This window comes from Erinaceus europaeus, chromosome 5, assembly GCF_950295315.1.
Source record: "Erinaceus europaeus chromosome 5, mEriEur2.1, whole genome shotgun sequence".
In the NCBI taxonomy this organism is placed as follows: domain Eukaryota; kingdom Metazoa; phylum Chordata; class Mammalia; order Eulipotyphla; family Erinaceidae; genus Erinaceus; species Erinaceus europaeus.
The window spans coordinates 32,948,728-32,971,514 of NC_080166.1; the positions used below are offsets into that span (position 1 = coordinate 32,948,728).

At 39.8% G+C, this 22,787-nt stretch overlaps 1 protein-coding gene across 2 annotated transcripts in view; it reads right to left on the reverse strand.

Annotated features, from left to right (window-relative positions):
• The window catches only part of DROSHA (drosha ribonuclease III), a 138,067-nt gene that overhangs the window by 75,605 nt on the left and 39,675 nt on the right, over positions 1-22,787 (reverse strand). For both annotated transcript variants that reach the window (XM_060191190.1, XM_060191191.1), the window contains exons 13-16: positions 18,885-18,956; positions 17,247-17,328; positions 15,102-15,176; positions 3,758-3,927 (exon numbers count right to left, since the gene is read on the reverse strand). In XM_060191190.1, coding sequence (XP_060047173.1) covers positions 3,758-3,927; positions 15,102-15,176; positions 17,247-17,328; positions 18,885-18,956 — 399 coding nt within the window. The remainder of the gene's footprint in view (positions 1-3,757; positions 3,928-15,101; positions 15,177-17,246; positions 17,329-18,884; positions 18,957-22,787) is intronic.

A 22,787-nucleotide genomic window follows, 5' to 3' on the forward strand; every position in this document is an offset into this window, starting at 1 on the left:
ACCAGCTAGGGCTTGCATGCTGCCATGTGTACAGTTCAAATTCTAACTAGCACCACATGGGAGATGCTATAGAACTAGGAGAGGCTCTGGTACTATCTTTTCTCTCCCCTCTGCCTCTTTCTCTACATGAAGAAAACAAAAAACAAAAACAAAAACAGCCAAGGAGTAATTTTACTTACAGGATGTCTTCCTATAGAATTAAATCCATATATAAATACATCCAAATATATGTATCCATATGTATTTCTTTACACATGTACAAATTTAACACAATTTTATTACAGCAAAAATCTAGAAGCAACCTAGAAATCCAATAATAGGGAATGAATTAAAACCCAGGGGTCTTATCTTTTATACTTATACTCCTGAAGAAATTTAAAAACCAGGAAAAATAATTTTATTGTGGTTTTCATTTCTGAAGAAAAATAAGAAGGAAAAAGTCTGAATATCAATATTTAATGATATGGTATCAATTTTGTTTCAGATCAGTATGAAGTATGTAATCTAAAAGGACTACAGACAAAGGAGATCATCTGGGACCCCAACAAGGCAGGGTTAGAATGACTTCAGGAACCCACCAAATCACTAGTGAGCACAAATACATGTGGCTTCTGGATAGAGAGGAGCCATGGGACAGATTAAGTGGCTAGTAACAGTCCAGCAGTTTACCACTTGAGCTGCTACCTCCAGTCTGTTTTACCAACAAAAAGACAGCTGAAGGGAAGATCGGACTCACTTAATAAAAATCACCAAATGCAACTGTGAGTTTCCACAACTAATGCCCTCAGAGGCTGGGGGGCAGCAAGAGGGAGGCCCTGTGCTAACCTCTAGGAACAGAGAACTGACCAGGAAACTCAGAAGAACTACACCTCAGTGGCCTAGCAGTGGGGCTGTATAGTGGGAGCCTTTCCACATTTTTCTCCTGATGAGGACATGGTGAATAATTGCCTCAGAACCTACAGACTATAAGCGGTACTTGTTTAGAAACTCACAGGGCCCAGCAGTGTTGCCAGGCTTGGCAGAGAAGCTGAATTGAGCCTGAAGCTTTGGATCCTTGAGTGTGAGAGTCTCTTAGCATAACCACTATTCTATGATGTCTCCCCCATCCTGCTTTATCTCTTGGTCAGGAGTAAGTGGTTAAGCTAAGAAGACTACTTATAGTTTAAAAGCCCTCAGGCTCCCATACCCTACAGGGAAGGGAAAAAAAAGTCTTTTAGAGCCTCTGTGCTCCAACTCAGGGATTGAAATAATATTGAAACAATTGTTAATTTCCAAAAATGTGAACCCTTTAGTTACCTTACTTACAAGTCAATTCAGGCAAGAGTGATCAGTAATTTGAAAAGTACTGAGAGAGGGACCTCATAACATACTATATAGAATGGTTAAACCAACAAGAAGAAATAATGAAGAAATGAACAGGGCTAGGTTCCAGCAAAAAGTTCCCCAAAGGATGAAGCACAAAATAATGAGGTCAACATCCAAACACTAGTTAAGGAAATGATCAAAGGAGTGAGTAAAGAGTTTGAAAAAAATGTCATCAGAAATGCAGAAACAACAAATCAGACTCTGGAAGAAAACACTAATTATCTCAAGGTTATTAGAGAGCTGAAAGCTGAAATAGCTGACCTAAGAACAACTAGCTGAACAAGCTAAAACAGTATCAGAACAGAGTAACAAAATAACTGAGCTACAGAAAACAGTAGAGGGGAGACAGAATAGAATAAATGAGGCTGAAGACAGAATTAGCAAGATCAACAATGAATTAGAGACAACTAAAAAAGAAGTAAGAGATCTCAAAAAGAGATTAAGAGATACTGAAAACAACAACAGAGACCTATGGGATGACTTCAAAAGAAACAATATACACATTATTGGCTTACCAGAGGAAGAAAGAGAGGGAGGGGAAGAAAGCATTCTTCAGGACATAATAGCTGAGAAGTTCTCTAGTCTAGACAATATCAAAGACATAAAGGTTCAAGAAGCCCAGAGGGTCCCAAACAGAATTAACCCAGACTTAAAGACACCAAGACACATCACATTTAGAATGGAAAGGTATAAGGATAAAGAAAGGATCCTGAAGGCTGCAAGACAAAAAATAAGAGTTGCCTACAGAGGAAAACCCATAAGATTAGCAGCAGACTTCTCCACACAAACACTACAGGCAAGAAGAAAATGGCAAGATATCAGTGCTCAGTGAGAAGGGCTTTTAACCAAGACTACTGTATCCTGATAGACTGTCATTCAGACTAGATGGAAGCATAAAAACCTTCTCAGACAAGCAACAGTTGAATCAACCAAGCCTGGCCTGAAAGAAGTTCTCAAAGGTCTCCTATAAACAGTCAGACCACCATAAATAGGCCATGCATCAGAAGACTCTAAAAATCTACAAGAATGGCATTAAATTATCTCCAATCTTGGATATCAATAAATGTTAATGGCTTGAATTCACGTATTAAAAAGCAGAGTAGGAAGATGGGTCAGAAAACACAATAAGCTGTCTACAGGAAACCCACCTAACTCAACAAGACACAGACTCAATGTGAAAGGATGGAAAACTATCATACAGGCCAATGGGTCACAAAAAAGGGCAGGAACAGCTATTCTCATATCTGACAAGATAGACTTTAAAATAAATAAAATTAAAAAAAGATAGGGATGGACATTACTTAATGTGCAGAGGATCAATCCAGAGGACTTAACAATTATTAACATCTATGTACCCAATGAGAAGCCACCTAAATACATCAAACATCTACTGAAAGAGCTGCAGCAATATATTAACAGTAACACAGTCATAGTAGGGGACTTCAACACCCCACTCTCTCAACTTGACACACCATCCAGGCAGAAAATCAATAAAGACATGAGGGAGCTAAATGACGAGATTGATAAACTAGAACTATTAGACATTTTCAGAGTCATTCATCCCAAGAAACTGGAATACACATTTTACTCAAATCCACATGGGTCATTCTCAAGGATAGACCATATGTTAGGCCACAAAGACAGCATCAGCCAATTCAGGAGCATTGAAATCACCCCAAGCATCTTCTCAGACCACAGTGGAATTAAACTAACACTGAACAATCAACAGAAGATTAGTAAGTGCACACAGTACTATGTGCAAGGATATGTGCAAAGACCTGGGTTTGAGGGCCTGCTCCCCACCTGCAGTGGAGGACACATCACGAGCAGAGAAGCAGGTCTGCAGGTGTCTTTCTCCCTCCCTCTCTATTTCCCCTCCTCTCTCAATTTCTCTCTGTCCTATGGAATGAAAAGAAAAAGAGGGGAAAAAAATGGCCACCAGAAAATGGATTTGTAGTGGTGACACCAAGCCCCAAGCAATAACACTGGAGGAAAGTAATAATAATGTAAAAATAATGATACTTAGTAAATAGTGTTTTCTCTGGAATTTGAAATTATGGATAATCTGTATTGTCTTCTTTGGGCTACTCTCCTAGCTTCCTAATTGTCTGTCATGGAAATGTAATCCTTTCTTAGAAGAAAATCGTATTTGAATGTATCTAAGAACCTTAAACTCCTCCACAGTGGGTAAAATAAATTTACTGCCCAGGTACATTCACTACATTTTAACACTCTTCTTATCTACTCAATAGTTAGATGGAAAAACATTCTCACAACACTAGAAGCAATGAATATGTAAAAACTCTTAAAATGGTCTGCTATAGTTTCTGTGAAACACTCTAACTTGGTAAAGCAGAAGATTCAGTCTCTGAACGCCAGTGTCAGAACATACCGTTCCAGGGTTGGTGACGATCATGCCTTTGCATTCTTCTGCATATTTCTGCCATTCAAGTTCCTCCCACTGCAGCATATTGGCAATCTCCTCCTCAGGAACCAAGGCTTTGCTGCACCGCAACAAGTACAGGAGAATCTGGTGCATGGACAAAACTTCCTTTCCTCCATCTTGGGTGAGAACAAAGGGGGCGGGGGAATAAATAAGGCAACTCAGCTAACAGCTAACTATCAGGCAAACAGGGGGAAAACAAAGTCATGGAAGGGAAAGCATTAATAAAAAGGTAATTCAGTTATACTGTTTCACCAGGTGCCAAATAATCTGAAAGCCATTCTTTTCACTGATGAACAGTGCTCATAAACCATCTCATTTGCTAAAATGGCAACAACAACATTAGAATTGATTAAAAGGCTCCATTTGTGAGGTGTGTGTATAAAAGAGTGCCTAGTGCAATAAATTTAAAGCCACCTGAAATAAAGAACCCCAGTTTATAATATATAGAACCATGCCATGTCTTCAATTTTTTATTATTCGTTCAAGGGTGACAGATGAAAGCTCTTTACAAGTGATGTAGCTGTCTTAAGGAAATTCTAAGCTTTTATGAGATATTTATGGGTGTTTTTAATAAGGTATTGTTGTGTTATGGTCTAATTCTTTGGTGCTAATGTGCTGCACCTGCCGTGATGAAGCGAGTTTAGGAGTCTGAAGTAATATCATGAAGATCATTATGCAGTTAGTACATGGACAAAATACCGAGTATTTGGAGGCACAGAGAAGCATACTTCACCAAGTATACAGGGTGAAAACAAGAAACACGTAATTAACGTACTTGGAAAAAGCCAATTAATCTGGGGCTTGCTGCAGTAGAGCCATTCATTTAATACAGGCATTCATTTAGGCTTGATAAGCCTCTGCCTTCAATTTGGACTTACTGTGCTGATCAACACATTCAGGAACCTTGCACTCCATTTCTTTGTCTAGTCTCATCTAATGGAAGAACAAGTGCCCTCAAGGTAAAGCGGACAATGACTCCTCTCTCCAGGTCAGGAGATTTACTAGGACCAAGGTATAAGGTCAAATGTGTCATGGATAAATAAGGGGACCAAACCTTGCCTTCAACTTGGATCAACAATGATAGAGAATGTTCCATCCTCTGAAGGGAGGATGGACAACATACTCTATGCTACACCTGAGGAAGATGGGCTGATATTGGAGTAGCTTGGGATGTTCCTACTCATGACCACAGAATGCAGAGGTCACACAGGCTCCTATGCTAATTATGGGCCCCAGATCACATCAAATCGATGGGGTTTACAGTCAACAATATTTATACCCCTTTCCCATATTGGGGAGCTACTCTCTTTCCTGATCCAGATTTCTGCCCCTTTCACAGCCATGACATCATCACCCCAGACAATAACTTGGATCCACCTGCATATCAGATTTCAGGCTCAGGGGGAAAAAAAGAACTAGTATAGCCACAGGTCCTTTGGAATTGAACTAAAATATGCCTACTAGCTATCTACAAAATGGAGGACCCCTCAACACTTCATCTGCACTATTCCAGCCTTTAGGTCCATGATTGGTCAACAATTTGTTTGGCTTTGTATGTTGACCCTCTTTTCAGCCACCAGGTTCCAGATGCTAGCAGGATGAGACCAGACTTCCCTGGACGAACTGCCTTACCAATGTGCCTTGGAGCTCTGCTTCCCCAGAGCCCTTCCTCACTAGGGAGGGAGACAGGCTGAGATTATGGATCGACCTGTCAACGGCCATGTTCAGCGGGGAAGCAATTACAGAAGCCAGACCTTCAACCTTCTGCATCCCACAATGATCTTGGGTCCATACTCCCAGAGGGTTAGGGAATGGGAAGGCTATCAGGGGAGGGGATGGGATGTGGAGGTCTGGTGGTGGGAATTGTGTGGAGTTGTACCCCTCTTATCCTGTAGTTTTGCCAATGTTTCCTTTTTATAAATAAAAAATTTTAAAAAATAAATAAGGGGACCAAGATGATGGGAGAGGGGGAGCAGGGATGAGTTCCTATTTATAGTGGAGGATATAAGGGCAGCCAAGAAGTGAGAGTTATTAGAAAACAGGAGAGGACACAAGATTTCCATGACTTGCTCTGGGATAAGAAGTTGGTGAAAATTTCTTTTTAATATGTGTTTTTAATCTCAACTGCTACTTTAGAATTAGACACCATTACTGTACAGAGCTACTATGTATGTTGGTAACATTCATTACTCTAAATACTTCCCCATTCATTTAACAAGTACTACCGAGTATCTAGGTACCAGGAACTGTTCCAGGGCTTGGAACAGAGCTGCAGTATAAACAGTTGAAGCCCCTGATATTCCAGAAGAGGAAGACAGACAGTAAAAACAAAGCAACAAGAAAACTATAAAAAGATAAGATGAAGATGAGTGCTATGTAGAAGAATCGAGTTAGGCAAGAGGCTGCAGCTATGTTTTAACTGGCTCTTGACTGAAGGTCTCACTGATAAAAGAAGTACAAGAGGCCACCATGCTCCTCTGGAAGGAAAGTGTCCCAGGGAGAAGAAACAGCAGAACATGTCCTCAGCGTAACACAGTGATGTGTTCCAGAAACTACAGAGGCCAGTGTGGTGGAGCAAAATAAGCAGAGGGTGGAAGAGGCAGCAGGAAAATCTGAGTTTACAAAGGTTCACAGAGCACCAGAGTTCTGGCTTTTGTTCTCAGACGGGAGCATGATTTTGATTGGGAGCATGATTTTTATTATGTGTCAGTCACTTGTGATAGGAAAAAAAAAAAAAAAAACCTTGTGAGCACAAGCTCAGGACTCTCAATAATAATGTAGGATAATTAAGCAGCAGTGTCTGGTGGAATCAGCGGACAAGTCTGAACCCACATTTCTCTTAATCGAAGACACTAAGCCTCTAAAAAACAAAAATAAAAAGCAAAACAAGGGCTGGGGAAACAGCATTATGGTTATGCAAAGGGACTTTCATGCCTGAGGCTCCAAGACCCCAAGTTCAATCCCCAGCACCACCATAAGCCAGAGCTGAGTAGTGCTCTGGTCTAAAAAAAATAAAAACAAACAAACAAACAAACCCTAAAGTCCAAGTAACCAAAATACAGCCTACATGTTCTAGCTCCTGACTCAGATTCTTTTTGGTCATGACAGTGAAATTTTTTTACTCCTCATTAAAAACATCTGCTGTAAACCCAAGTGTCACCTTTTGTTTAACAATCTTCCATGATCAGGTGATTATTTCTCAAAGTCTATCTCAAGAGATACTTGTAGTACACCTGCATGAGGCATATGTCTCCAACCATGCCATTCTCTTTTGCTTAGGAGCCCATTGTGCCCATGTGACAGTCTAACCTCATGGTAATCTCTGATTCGAGGGAGTCTGAGGCAAGCAGGTAGACATAGCAACTCTTAAGGCAGAAAGTGCTCACTTCCACAAGTGCAAGCATACAGAAGAGCAGGACTCAAGGCCACCCAGAGAGCCTTGAGAAGCCCTGGCTTAAAGGTTGGGCTTTCTAGGAAAGGAAGAAGTAATTATATTTGCATTATATTTGACAAGTAATCTCTATATTCAGCAGGAATACTCAAGCAGGCAGTGGGTCCAAAAGAATACAATAGGAATCATGTTTATCACAGAAATATTTATAAAAGCCAAGACTTGGAAGCGATCCAAGTTCCCCACATTGATAAGTGAATAAAGAAAATGGGCTGTGAGAGGCAGTCTTGCCACTGATGACACCATGAATGGAGTAAGATATCTAAAATGCCAAACCTGCCACACAAAATGTCTCAAGAGCAAAGATGTTTTCCTATAAGGACTAGAGTCTATTTGAATCAGACATTGGTCGGGGAGGGGGAAGAAACACATCATGGAAAGGGGAAAAAATGCAGATGTAGGTAATATAAAAGAGCATCAGAATCTCCCCATATGCATTACTGCTGGCTGATCTAAAGGCATTTCAGATGAGGTGGTAAATTAATTAATTAATTTATTTATTTATTTATTTCTACCAGGGCTATTGCTGTGTTGAATGTCTGCATGAAGACTCCACTGTTGCAAATGACCGTTACCTTCCCTGTTTCTCTCCCCATCATCCCTTTTCTTTCTGATAGACAGAAATAGAGGAGAAAGAGACACAGACACCTGTAGCACTGCTCCACTGTTTATGAAGTTTCTCCCTGCAGGTGGGGACAGAGGCTTGATCCTATGTCCTCTTCCATGGTAATATGTGAGCTCTACCAGATGAGCCACCACCCAGGCCCAAGTCAGTAAAATTTAAAGTGAATAACCAAAAGATCTACAGAGGAAGTAAAGAATTAAGCCTTCAAATGGGATGACCTCACTCTCAGGCAGAAGTTGAAAAACAAGATCAGATGAGAAAACACAAGTAGAACCTGAGCTGGAGTTGGTGTATTGCACCAAAGTAAGACTCTGGGGTGGGTCGGGGGGAGAGTACAGGTCCAAAAAGGGATGACAGAGGACCTAGTGGGGGTTGTATTGTTATGTGGAAAACTGAGAAATGTTATGCATGTACAAACTATTGTATTTACTGTCAAATATAAAACATTAATCCCCCAATAGAGATATTATTAAAAAAAAAAAAAAAAGAATTAAGCCTTCAAGCCTAAGGTCTCTTATAGACTTCAATTCAGTTGTAAATGAACGGTTAAAACAATGTCCAGTTTAGGAAAGGAATATCAGCAAAATAAAAAAGGGAGGCAGTCACAGGCTTAAAAATCTGTCAACTAGGAGGTTGTTCACCTAGAAAGCAGTGTGCCTGACTTGAGCAAAGCCCCAGGTTTGAGCCCCTACACCACATGGAACATCATGGCACCCAAGGAAAATACCACAGATGGTGGAACAGTGGAACAGTGCCACAGTGTCTCTCCCTCTGACACTCTCCCTTTATGTCTAGAATTCTAAGAAAGGAAAAAGGATAAGTTGTCCTGGAGGCAGTGAAATTATGCATGAATAGATGCCTCACATTGAAAGAAAAAGAAAAAAAGTCAACTAGCACCAAGTTTGGGTGCAAAGTTGCTGATGAGGAAGGGTTGTACTTTATAACAGCACAGAAAATAGATTTTATTTTTTATTTTTTAACATACAGACATCAAGTGCAAGGTTGGGAGCAGTGAGGGAGAAATTACACATTCACCTTGAAATCTGCTAAATATTTTAAATGGCAACAAAGAGTGAAAAAGACAGATAGTTAGCACTGAGAAAAAGTTGAAATCTGGGACAGATAACCTAAGGTGAGAAGACTATCAGGAAGGGAAATGCAGGCACTGCCCAGGTTTAGTACCTAGATTTCAGCCTCATAGAAACAGATAGACAGCCCAGTGTACCCCACCAGAGTTCATGGTGGCTACTTCCCTCTCACCCAACTAAAAAAGACACTCCACAAATATTTGTTGGGAGACTTTCTGAACCAGATAAATAACATGGCCACTCGCTTGCTTGCAGACTGCTGTGAATTTACTAATGTTAATGAATTGGCTTTTTTGGTGTCTATTCTGCTACATGTTTATTGGAGATTTATGGGACTATGTCACCGAAGGCTGGGAAGTAATTTTTATCTCGTTGGCGGAGATAAATAAGACATGATATAAATGAGAAATTAGAGCGGGTGAGCTAAGGTTAGCAGGAACGCTGCCAGCACAGGGACTGGAACTGTGACAACGGCTCATTATTCGGGAAGAACTGGAGTTTGTGTTTCAGGGAATGAATCTGGACAGTCATTAATGAACTGACAGACTTTATAAACTGTTTCTTAGAGACCCAATTCTCTCAGTTTATATTGCCTGATTATTTATATAGATATGGGGGGGGCAACTCATTAGGGAATTTGTGTTAAGTATATGACTGGTTAAATGAATATCTCTCAGCAGTATAATACTTAGTTTCAAGAAAAATAAAAATAACATTCTCTTTCTCCACACTGAGAATAAATGTGTAATTGCAGTAGTATTTCTCCTATGTGTAGTCTGATTTTTCTGATTTCTGCTAACAGTCATTTCATCAGCTTTCCAAATTGAAAGCTATATATTATATGAGATGTAACTTATACCATATGCTTATTTTTTTCAATCTAAATAGCCTCCCTGGGAATGTTGGAATATTTTCCCTGTCAGTCATATCTGAGGACAACTGTTCTAGAAATGGGGTAACCGAGGGGCCAAACAATGAGTGGTGCACCAGTTGAGAACATATATTACCAGAATGTGAGGCCCCAGGTTCAAGCACCTGGTCCCCACATGCAGGGAGGAAGATTCACAAGAGGTGAGACTGTGCTGTAAGTATCTCTCTCTCTATATATATATATCTATCTCCCCCTCCTTGTCAACTTCTATCTTTATTGACAAAAGAGAAAAAGAAAAAGAAAAAAGAAAAAAGGGGGGGGAGAAGAAGACGAAGAGGAGGATGAGAGGAAGAAGAAATGAAGAAATTTCAAAAATTCAATATACTGGGTAATCAATATACAATTTGCATAAACAATTCAGTTTTCTAAGCTTTTTCTAAGTGATGATAGGGGCCCGGTGGTGGCACACTCGGTTGTGCACACATGTCACCATGCACCAGGATCTAGGTTCAAGCCCCTGGTACGCTCCTGCAGAGGGAAGCTTCTTAAGAAGTAAAGTTGTGCTCCAGGTGTCTTTCCCTCTCTAGCTCTCCCTTCTCTCTCAATTTTTCTTAGTCTCTATACAGTAAGTGAATAAATAAATGATGTACACCTTTGAACAGATTTACCTATAAGTATAGGCCTCCATTCTTGAATTTGCCCTCTCCCAGCCCCAATTGCAGCTTCAGTTAGACGATCACTTAAACTGACTCTAGGAGAATTCACATTGATTGTTTGGCTACCAAAAGTGGAGACAGAGATAGAAAAGAACATTCTTAAAAAAGTGGCTGTTCTCCAAGCTGCTCTCTGCCCAACCAAGCTGAGAGAATAACCATTGCTTTAGCTGAGTTTCTATAAAGCAAATGAGACAGCTGTCTTGATTATAGGTAATCTAGGGAATTTAAGAAAAACAAGAACAGATAAACTCTTTACTAGGCATTATAATAAACTGACATAAAGGAAAGATAAATGAGAATTAGAGGACCATGAAATGTAGAAAAACTTACTTACTCTCAGGGGCTGGGTGGTGGCACACCTGGCTAAGTGCACACACTACAGTGCAAAAGGACCCCAGTTCAAGCCCTCTGTCTCTACCTGTAGGACAATCTCATACAAATTGTGTTGGTAGGTACATTAGAAAAAGGGTATTTGGGGGAAGGGTGGTTGTGGTGGGGTGCAGAGCTGGTTTACTTAACCCACACGTGACCAAGCACTAGACACCAGGTTTAAGTCCCTGCCCGCCACACGGAAGCACTATGCAAAAGAGGAAGCTTTGCAAGAGCAGAATAGTGTCATGGATTCTCCTCTCTCTCCTTCTCTGTCTCACCCTCTATCTAAAAAACAAGTAAAAAAAAATAAAAAAGAGAGAGTCTACCAGGAGTAGAATCATACAGGCAAAAAGCCCCACCAAAACAATGGGGAGGAGAAACAAAAAAAAACTAAAGAAAAAGAAAAGGTGTGTGCAGATGTTTAGTGGAACCATGTACGCTACTTCACAGAATCCAAAACTGAAAGTATCCAAATGACCATAGACCACAGACTAGTTAAGTACATCTTTTTTTTTAAGCTTTTTTAATTAATTTATTTATTTTCCCTTTTGTCGCCCTTGTTTAACATTGTTGTGGTTATTGATGTCATCGTTGTTGGACAGGACAGAGAGAAATGGAGAGAGGAGGGGAAGACAGAGAAAGGGAGAGAAAGACAGACACCTGCAGGCCTGCTTCACCACTTGTGAATTGACTCTCCTGCAGGGGATCGAACCGAGATCCTTACACCAGTCCTTCCACTTTGCACCACGGGCGCTTAACCAGCTGTGCCACCGCCGGACTCCCAGTTAAGTACATCTTAATTCAGTCAAACTGTACAACACTATCCAGCAATGAGGATGAGTCAGCATAGTATGTAGACATCTGTGTTTTGTGAAGTCATTGATCAGGACATGGTATCTTAGCTTTTCAGAGGTTGTGTTTCACTTCAATCAACGGGTGATTTTTGAAAATGAGAAATAATACTCAAGAATGCTTGAAAAGCAAATTTACTCTTGTTGGTAACAGAATCCATATTTAAGATACTAGTATGACATCAAATAAAGGCAGCACGAATATTTTGATTCCCTACTATGAGTTAAGGAAAATGTTAGCACTGAAACAACAAAACATACGCTGCATACAACTTAGACTCATAAATCACAGCTGAAATTTTTAAATGGAAGGCCAGGTGGTGGTGGTCCTGGTTAATCACACACTACAGTGCACAAGGACCCAAGTTCAAGCCGCTGGTCCTCACCTGCAGGGGGAAAGCTTCACAAGTGGTAAAGTAGAGATGGAGGTGTTTCTCTCCCTCTTCCCCCCCCCCCCTCAAATTTTCTGTCTCTATCCAAGAAAAATAAGGAAGATTTAAAAAAAAAAAAAAGTTTCAAAATGGAAAATTTTAAATGGGAGAAAGAGGAAAAGAGGGAGGTACGGTGGGAGGAAAGAAAGGATAAAAAAAAGAAGAGAGAAGAGATGGAAGGAAGTTTCATGAAAGAAGTGCAAGAAGAAAAGAAAGAGTGAAAGTAGGGAGAACTGAAATATGAAAAAGTTAGTCAACTGAAAGAAAGCATAATCTGACACAATCCCCTGACAAGAAATGTACTACATATATCATGTCTTCAAAAATAGCCATCTGCTCAATGACTTATCAAACAATACAACACCAGTATGGTAGGCAAGTGAAGGCTAAACCAAAAAGAAAAAAAAAAATTAGGAAAAGAGTACAAATCATATATTAACATACCATGTAAAAAGTTATGCGTACACACATACAAACAGATCGTTATTTTTAACCTACCATTTGCTAGATCTTGTGAAAAATGAATCTATTATAATTTGCCAGCTAACTACAAAATGCATGCTATACATTAAGCATATTTCAGTGCTGTTAAGAGTTTTATATATATATATATGTATGCATGTATATTTTTAAAGGAAAGTCTAAAGAGTAAGTAAATCAGTTTAAAATATCAGCAGGCCTTTTTCTCCCCTTTGACAACTTAAATGTGATCCTTATATACTTATGAGAAACATTTTGTGAAAGTTGAAATCCCACAAAGTAAATATCTGACATAAAAATCTTTCTTTAAGGTGATTTTAAAACTGCCCACTTTCTCTCAGAGATTTGTTTGGTCATAAAATGCCTAGAGGCAGAGAGAAAAAAAGAAAGACCTTTTAAAAAATTCACTCAACACCATTTTCTATATATTTACTGCTAACGCTCTATTATAAAACCAAAGAAGCATTCACTTGAAAAGGAAAAGGGACTTTTCAATAAAATGAAACCAGATGTACAATGGAGAAAAGCTTTTAAATGTGCTTTCCAAACAAAACAAATGTTAACAATGATAATAAAAATATAAGTAACGTTATCCTAAAACAGAAAAAAGAAAAAAGCCGTGGTAACTTAGTGTCTAGACTAAGAAAAGAGGAAAGAAGAGGTATCAAAGGCAAAGTCTTGAGGATAATCTAAACTATAGAGTAGACAAGAAGAAAAACTTACAAAGGATCAGGGTGCTAGGTGGAAAGTAAAGTGAATGCAGCAAAAAGACAAGGGGAAGAGCCAAGGTACAGGGAGGAGACAATATCTCAAGAGTGGTTAGCGCACGTGGCGCAAAGCGCAGGGACCGGCGTAAGGATCCCGGTTCGAGCCCCCGGCTCCCCACCTGCAGGGGAGTCGCTTCACAGGCGGTGAAGCAGGTCTGCAGGTGTCTATCTTTCTCTCCCCTCTCTCTCTGTCTTCCCCTCCTCTCTCCATTTCTCTCTGTCCTATCCAACAACAAAGCAACGTCAACAATTGCAATAATAACCGCAACGAGGCTGCAACAACTAGGGCAACAAAAAGGGGGAAAAATGGCCTCCAGGAGCAGTGGATTCATGGTGCAGGCACCGAGCCCAGCAATAACCCTGGAGGAAAAAAAAAAAAAAAAAAGAGTGGTTAATCAGATTTGGTCTGTAGAAGGCTGGTTTGGGTATCAGCCACCACACTGGGACAGAGGACAAGGCGAGGGGAATAGGCCAGAATCTCAAAGACTCAAAGAAGGGTCCTGACAAGTGGGGGTAAGGAGAGGGAGAGAGGGCAAAGCCACTGGATCCCAAAATAGAAACATTGACTTCTCACACTGATTATGACAACTTGGGCAAAAGCTTACAAACCAGGGGCCTGGGGTCACAGCTCAGTGGGAGAGCACATCCTTTGCAGATATAAGGCCCTGGGTTTGGTTTCCAGTACCAAAAATAAACACACACACACACACATACAGACACACACACACACACACACACACACACACACAGTCAAAATTGCCAACCACAAATTTACCACTGCCATCAAATCATATTCTCCGGTCTCACTGTTGGAGCCAACACAGAGAAGGAAAGGTTATAGCTGAAATTATATTTTTCATGGAAGGCAGTAGAAGCACTTGGGACTGAAGAAGAAATAAGTCACAGCTGGAACTTATGACAGAAATCAAAGAAAAGGGCTATACACAAGGAAAAAAGGCAAGAGTGGAGTAGAACCAAAGTGAATGAAGGGGATGAGAGACTGGAAGTATAGACTGATCGCTCCAGAAAGTGAGCTACTAAAGCAAAATCTAGTGAGTGATATTAGGTTAATGAGAACTACAAAAAAGGGGGGAAAGGCATATAAAGATTTTATTAAAAACTCAAGCACTTAGAAGAAGTTTTATGTGTAACATCATTATCTCACGGCTGGACACTTGAAAAAATTAAAACATTGCTAAAGGCCTTAAAACTCACGGATTTATGTATGTCTTAATTTTGTGAGACTAAACTATTAATGTTTTTGTACTCTAACATGACCAAATCTATCAAAAAAAAAAAATAGGCAACTGTCTATAATACTACTATCTTTATAAGACTAATTATAGTACAATCATATCCATATAAAATTGTAACTATTTCCCAACTATGTACATTTTAAGTTGCATGCATGTTTCTTTATTACTTTTAGTGCTTCTGTGATACTTCATCAGATAGACTTTCCAAATTCATAAATCAAGTCTTCTATTATTCTTCTAGTTTAAGGTCACTATAAGTTATGTAGAGACACAACCCAGTGGCTGTGATTTTATATTTTCTGTGCCTGAGAAGTAGAGAATGAACAATGTCTGGGGTGGAAAGCTCCCCCTACAGGATGACAGGCTTGCCATCAAGCTTTACCTGGAAGAAATCTTACAAAACGTGGCATGAAATGAAATCTTGGGCAGCAGGGAGGACTGTCTTCAAACAAAGGACCTAAAATAAATAAGAGAAGAGGAAAGAAAAATAAATAAAACAGTCCCAGAAAAGACACTGTAACTTAACCCCTAACATTGATAACTTCCCAAAGAACCAGCACCAGGAACACGATAAAAAAAAAAGGCACCCCTCCCTTTATCTCAACAGATAACTCAAACCCATTGCGACTGCTACAGATACCCCATGAAGCCAGCAGGAGTCACAAGGGGATGGGAGGCACCATACAGCAAATCCAGAAGCTAATCTAATTTTAGGGTCAGGGAGGTGACTCAGCAGTAGAGTGCTGGCCTCACAGCAGGAGGGCCTGGGTTCAATCCTAGACAACACAAGTACCTACTGGAACTATATAAAAACTGGGCCCTATCCTAAGACATTTGGCCACTGTCTTGTAATAATAGCTCACTGACTTGGGAAAAAGTGATGCTAAGTAACAGTGTCATCAGAATTCCTAAAAAATGTCTACTTAGTCCTTTCCACTGTGGTAAATAAAATCACATGAAATTTAAAAACTAATGACTCAGGGGGCAGGTGGTAGTGCACCTGCTTGAGCACACATGTTACAGTGTGCAAGGACCTGGGTTCAAGTCCCTGGTCTCTACCTGCAGGGAGAAAACTTTAAAAGTAGTGAAGCAGGGCTGCAGGTGTCTCTCTATTTCTCTCCTTCTGTATCTCTCCATCCCTCTTGGACTCTGGCTGTCTCTATCCAATAAATAAATAATGATAATTTTAAAATTTTTATGAAAGTAAAAAAAATTTTTTTTTAATTAATGGTCTTCTCTATGTTGTAGTTTCCTAACCCAATTACAATAAGTATCAGAATCTCCTAGGCACTGAAATTACACATCTATGCTGGCAATATGAAAGCAATAAAGACAAAAGGACTGAACATCCTTATGGACGGTGGAACAGTATTTAGCTCTGTCTCTCTCATAAAGCAATAGAAATAACATTTTTAAATAAAATAATTTTTTCTTTATTTCAAAAGATAGAAAGGTATTTGTTGTAATATTAAACTACTGCACGGTATGATATGCTTGCATTTCCATTCCTTTCCATTTAGGGAAGGGAAAAGGGACCAGAGAAATTACCATTAAAGGCTTGATTTGAAAAATACCCACAATACTGCTTCTAAGTTCTTGAATATGTAGTGAAATAGACTCTCCCAAAAGAGTGAACTGTTATCTAATAACCAAGTGTCAAGTTTTAAATACACAGTTCACAGTGTCTGAATGTGTTTTCAGTGCTGAAAAGAGTTCAATAAACTGTCATCTTGATGAAGTTTACTGTAGTAAAGTTCAAAAGATTTGGAATATTAACTAATGAGGTTTTTCCTAATGTACACAAATCAAGATAGCCATTCATGATAACTGAAAGCATCTTCTTTACTATCAGTTAGAAATGAGTACTGATGGGGGGGACCAGGTGGTGGTGAAGCTGGTTAAGCACACACATTACAGTGCACAAGGACCCAGGATCAAGCCCCTGGCTCCCCCCTGCAGGCGGAAAGCTTCACGGGTGGTGAAGCAGGGCTGCAGGTGTCTCTGTCTCTCTCCCTCTCTATCCAATAATAATATATATATATAAAGAAAAGAAATGAGTACTGATCACCTTAGGTAATGGAGCTATGAAAACAAGATCCACAGTGCAGGTAAACTAGCTCACTTGGATAGTGAGCTGCTTTGCCATATGCAACTCAGCTCCAAGCCTGGCTCTCACTGCAATGGAAGAAGTACTGATAGTATGGTCTCTTTCACTCTCTCTTTCTTGGTCTCTTTTCTCTGACTTCCTTTCTTTCTTTCCATCTTTCTTTCTTTCTCTCTTTCTCCCTTTCTTTTGTTTTTTATCTGTCTGTATTTCTCTATCAAAGCAATGAAACCCAGGTGATGGGGAAGAAAAATGATCCATACAGATTTACATAAAACAACAGCAAGCAATCCTATGAATCACATACCTATCTCTGGGATTTCAAAACTTAAGAGAAGCTACAGCTCCTACTTTTTAAAGAGTTTCACATATGCCATAATGTTCTTCCACAACCACAGCCTTCTTGTCAGCCTTGTTATTTACCTTTAAGATTCCAGTCATATAATTCCAAAATATCTCTGAATAAGAATAATGAAAAGAGTTCAAGTCCTTTCACACAAAAATTCTGAAAAATAAACCAAAATCAGGTTACTGGAGTTTCACAAATGCATAGTAACTGAGGTTCAAATTTTCCACATGAAATGTCTTTCAAACTACCTACTGGAACTATATGAAAACTGAACAATTTCCTCAGACATTTGGCCACTGTCCTATAATAATAGCTCACTGACTTGAGAAAAACTGATGCTAAGTAGTAGTGTCATCAGAATTCCTAAGAAAATGTCCTTTCCACTGTGGTAAATAAAATCACATGAAATTTAAAAATTAATGGTCTCATTTATGTCATAGTTTTCTAGCCCAATTATAAAAAGCAAAAGAATCTCCTAGGGACTTTTTGTTCACTGAAATTACACATCTATGCTGGCAGACTAAGATATGCACCCTTTTGTCTCTATTAATGCAAGACACACCAAATACACTACTATAGAAATTTTGCAAAAACAGGTCTTTGTATTAAAAAAAAAAATCTCATACTTAATGAAGGTTATGGAAACCCACAAAAGGCTAAGGAAAACCACAAAACTTTGGAGCAAAATGTCTCCTGTAAACAAGCAAGAGAGATGATATATCTGCAAGTGAGACTTGGCTCATAATTCTTCCTCCTACTTGCTTTGGTTTGGGATTCATAAATCACCCTGCGTGTGATCACGCCAGAAGTCATAAACTTTTACAAAAGCAAATGAAGTCTCATGACCTGAAAAATCAAATGGAAGCAAAAAAGCCCTTCTAAGCCAGAGAATGAAGGGGCGGCCCTTTCTTTTGTCATTCTTGAGAGTCAGGAGGAATTAGCGGGCCTTGCTGGGAATGAAATAGGGCCAGGCATGCGTGTCCTGTTCATCAATTCCCCCTCAGTGTCCTGCTGCCCATGACAAGATTTTCGAGAAGAGCTGGGGGGGGCGGGGGGGGGGGTGCGGGAAATTGACCCTAACTCCAACACAATCTTAAGTGCACAAGCTTGTTGGCTGTCTAGTTGTTGTTGCGCTGTGTGATTTGTTGACACCACTAAATTCGAGATCGGGCTATGAATCATTCTGAGATTCCCATTAATCTTGCTTTGGAATTTTAAACCTCTTGCATATATTTAGATAAATCTGTTGCTGAGCATCCGCAATGAAAAATAATTAGGAAAAAATATGTAAATACATGGGAAGAAAAATGAACCAAGCATTGATCTTGTCAGGGGAGATAATGAATAAGATTATTCCAGCCACTATCAGATTCAGTTTCACTATTCTAATTTCCTCTCTGATAATGACCAGTAACCAAAATCTGTCCTCAATCCAAAACAAACTAGAAACAGATGTAAAGTTGCTATCAGGAGATGCAAAACAAGGTAAATGGGTTCAAAACTCAGTCAGCAAGGTGAAAAACGACCCAGATTTTACTCTTGTTAGTGGAGACACACCTCACTGCCCTTTGAAGGTAAACACAACACCTCTGAGACAGAGGTATTCCCAGGGCAAAGAGCCAGAGCCCACCAAGTTCAAGGTCTTCAGGACAAAGTGTGGAATCCGCAATAAAGCAAAACTGCATCAAGTGGTTAAATAATCTTTCCCTTACCTCAGGCATCATCTCTTCAATGAAATGAATCGTGTAGTCTATGTTGAATCTAATGACTTTACACAGTGGAATCTGCAATGGTAAAAAGTGAGAGAACTTCAGTATCCTGATCCTTTTGAAGGCTCACTGCACAGGTCTTGCTAAAGGACACAAAAGGCTATTACCAAACAAGAAAGCTTCACCTTAATAAAATTTGACCACACTGCTGGGTTTCAATGGCAAGAACCCAGAAGGTCAGACTTTCTATAGGAAACCTGCCTAAGGTTGGTGCTTGCTTGCTTGCTTGCTTTATTTATCTATTTATTTACTGGAGCACTGATCAGCTCTGATTTACAGTATGTGTGTGTGTGGGGGGGGGGTGTTGAACCTGATACTTTGGAACCTCAGGCATATAAGGGCCTTTGCACAAGCATTCTGCTATCTACCAATAATAATAGCGACAGCAACAACAAAGGACAAGAACACTAAAACCAAACCTATCAACTCTAAAGAAATACTAAAACCATAATTAAACACTCAAAATATATGCATTTGTGGGGTAGAGACAGAGAGAAACTAAAAGGAAAGGGGAGACAGGAAGAGAGAGAGAGGGAGAGGAACCTGTAGCACTGCTTCACAGCTCAATGAGCTTCCCCCCTGCAGGTGGGGTCTAGGGGCTTGGACCAAGAACTTGAACCTGGATCCTTACACATAGTAACATGTGCATTTTGTCAGGTATGCCACCATATAAACCTACTTCTCAGATTTTTTAAATCTTTCAGAATCTTTAAGAAGGGCAGGCTGGTGACTTATTAATTCAGTTACTGAAAAACACACAACTCACACTGCCTGCTTGGCTCTGGACCAAAAGAAACTGTGGCAATACTGCATCAGCTGGGGCCCTATTCAGGGAGTCCTGAGATTCACAAACAGACATGATAGGCCTAAACCTCAAACAAATCCCTCTCTCCATTATTACCAGTCATCTATATCAGGAACAACACAAGAGACCGTTTTGTGGGCCCCCCATAGGACCTTGCTCTCAACTTGGATCAACAATGCTAGAGAATGTTCTATCCCCTGAAGGGAGGATGGACAACATACTCTGTGCTACACCTGAGGAAGATGGGTTGATACTGGGGCAGCTTGGAAGGTTCCTACTCATGACCACAGAATGTGAGCTCAGATTTACAGGGATGCAGAGGTCACATAGGCTCCTAAGCTAATTATGGGCCCCAGATCACATCAAATCAATGGGGTTTATAGTCAACAATATTTATACTCCTTTCCCATATTAGGGAGCTACTCTCTTCCCTGATCCAGCTTTCTGGTCCTTTTTCCAGCCATGACATCATCTCCCAGACAATAACTAAGATCCACCTGCATATCAGGTTTCAGGCTCAGAGGCAAAAAGAAAAAGGGAAAAAAAAAACTAGTATAGCCACAGGTCATTTGGACTATAACTAAAATATGCCTACTAGCTAGCTACAAAATGGGGTAATGCCCAACTCTTCATCTACACTATTCCAGCCTTTAGGTTCATGATTGGTCAACAATTCGTTTGGCTTTGTATGTTAAGTCTTTTTTCAGCCACCAGGTTCCAGATGCCGATGCTGACCAGACTTCCCTGGAAAGACAACCCCACCGATGTGTCCTGAAGCTCCGCTTCCCCAGAACCCCGCCCCACTAGGTAAAGAGAGAGGCAGGCTGGGAGTATGGATCGACCTGTCAGTGCCCATGTTCAGCAGGGAAGCAATTACTGAAGCCAGACCTCTGCATCTCACAATGACCTTAGGTCCATACTCCCAGAGGGTATAGAATAGGAAAGTAGGGGGCTGGGTGGTAGTGCACCTGGTTGAGCACATGTACTACAATGCGCAAGAACCCGGGTTCGAGCCCCGAGTCCCCACCTGCAGGGGGAAAGCTTTACAAGTGGTGAAGCATGGCTGAAGGTGTCTCTCTATCTCTCTCCCTATCACCCTCTACCCTCTTGATTTCTGGCTATCTCTAACCAATAAATAAAGATAATAATAAATTTAAAAAAAATTTTAAATAATAGGAAAGCTATCAGGGGAGAGGATGGGATATGGAGTTCTGTTGGTGGGAACTGTGTGGAGTTGTACCCCTCTTATCCTATGGTTTTGTCAATGTTTCCTTTTTATTAAAAAAATTATAAAATAAGAAAGAAAGAATGAAAGAAAGAAACTGTGGCAATAAACACAACAACAAAAACTAAATACAATAAAAATGAGAATACCTGACATTTATTGAGTAGGCACTATTAGAAGTGTGAAGTGTTATGACTCATGTTATGACTGCTAAAACCAAGACAGAGTATCTGAGAGTACCTTTGAACAGGTAACAGGCAGGTGGTAAATTAGCAAAGCTTGTTCTAGGAGCCGAGTGGTGGCACACCTGGTCGAGCATCCACTTTACACCATGCACCGACCTAGGTCCAAGCTTTCAGTAAGCGACAGCAATCAGAAAGAGACAAATTTTAATTCTACCAATAATAAGTTTCGTGAAAAAACACAAAACATAGTTGTACAATGCCATCTACTGGAAATCTTGAGTCTTAGAAATAGAATTTAGTTCTTAGACACTTTCTTTTCTTTCCACATTTTTAAAGGATAGTGGCTACTTTGAAGTTCATAATTAACTTAAGTAAGAGATCCATTTTCATCCTTCTCTGAATCCATTATCATTTTTGACATCTGCTTCCTTCCTACTCAATTTAAAGTATCTGAGTTATAAATGTGAGAATTCATCTACTACTATCATTATTACTATTAATATTTTGGTCATCCTGGGCAGACGACCTCACCAGTGTGTATTGGAACCCCAACTCCCCAGAGCCCTACTCCACTAGGGAAAGACAGAAACAAGCTGGGGGTATGGATCGACCTGTCGATGCCCATGTCCAGTGGTGAAGCAGTTACAGAAGCCAGACTTCCCACCCTCTGCACCCCATAAAGATCTTTGGTCCATACTCCCAGAGTGACAAATAGGGAATCTGCTAATGGAGGGGAGGGGATAAGGAATTCTGGTGGTGGGAATTATATGGAATTGTACCCTTCTTATCCTACAAATTTGTCAATCATTATTAAATCACTAATAAAAAAAATATTTTGGTCATCACTGAGGCTTCACCTCTTTGGCATGAATTTTTCCGTTAGAGAGAAACACAAAGAGGTAGACAGAGTGAAAGAATCCACAGCACTGAAGCTTCCTGCAATGTAGTGGGGGCTGGGTTCCAGTCTATGTTGTGTACATGGCAAAGCAGTGTGCTACACAAATGAACTACTTTACTGGTCCTCACATATCTTTACTATCTGTTCATGGCGACACTCATAGGTAACTCTAAAATAAGCTGTAGTGCCCACCACTTTATCTAGAAGAGGAAATGAGGCAGGTCAGAAACTATAAATACTTAGAATATGTTACAGTGTGAATTTTAAGTGCAATTTAAAAAGTAGAGAAAACAAAACAAAACAAAACAAAGATGAAGTGTAAATGAGGAAGTAACATTTGAGCTGTTGTTTCCATTTTTCAAGGTCATCCAAAAAAATAAGATAAAGTTGGCAAAGAGGTGTTTTGGTTATAGCAGAACAGAGAAAAGGAAGCTGAGTAAAGAACAGATTAGTTGTTCAGGAGTAAAGTGCATGGAGTAGGAGAAGCATGGTGATTCTACAAAAATTATGAACTCGATCATAATTTATAGAATTATAAATTCATTATAGAATTGGGACTTACTTCTTTTGATAACATGAAGTCATCCAAGTACTTTAAGTGACAGATAAGCTCCTATTTTGGATGGGCTGCTACACAAAAGGTATAAAGATAATGTAGCAAGACAGGAGACTAGAAGACTAGACTAGACTAGGTTGTAATGAAATAATCAAGGAATCAACAGGAAGGAGAGGT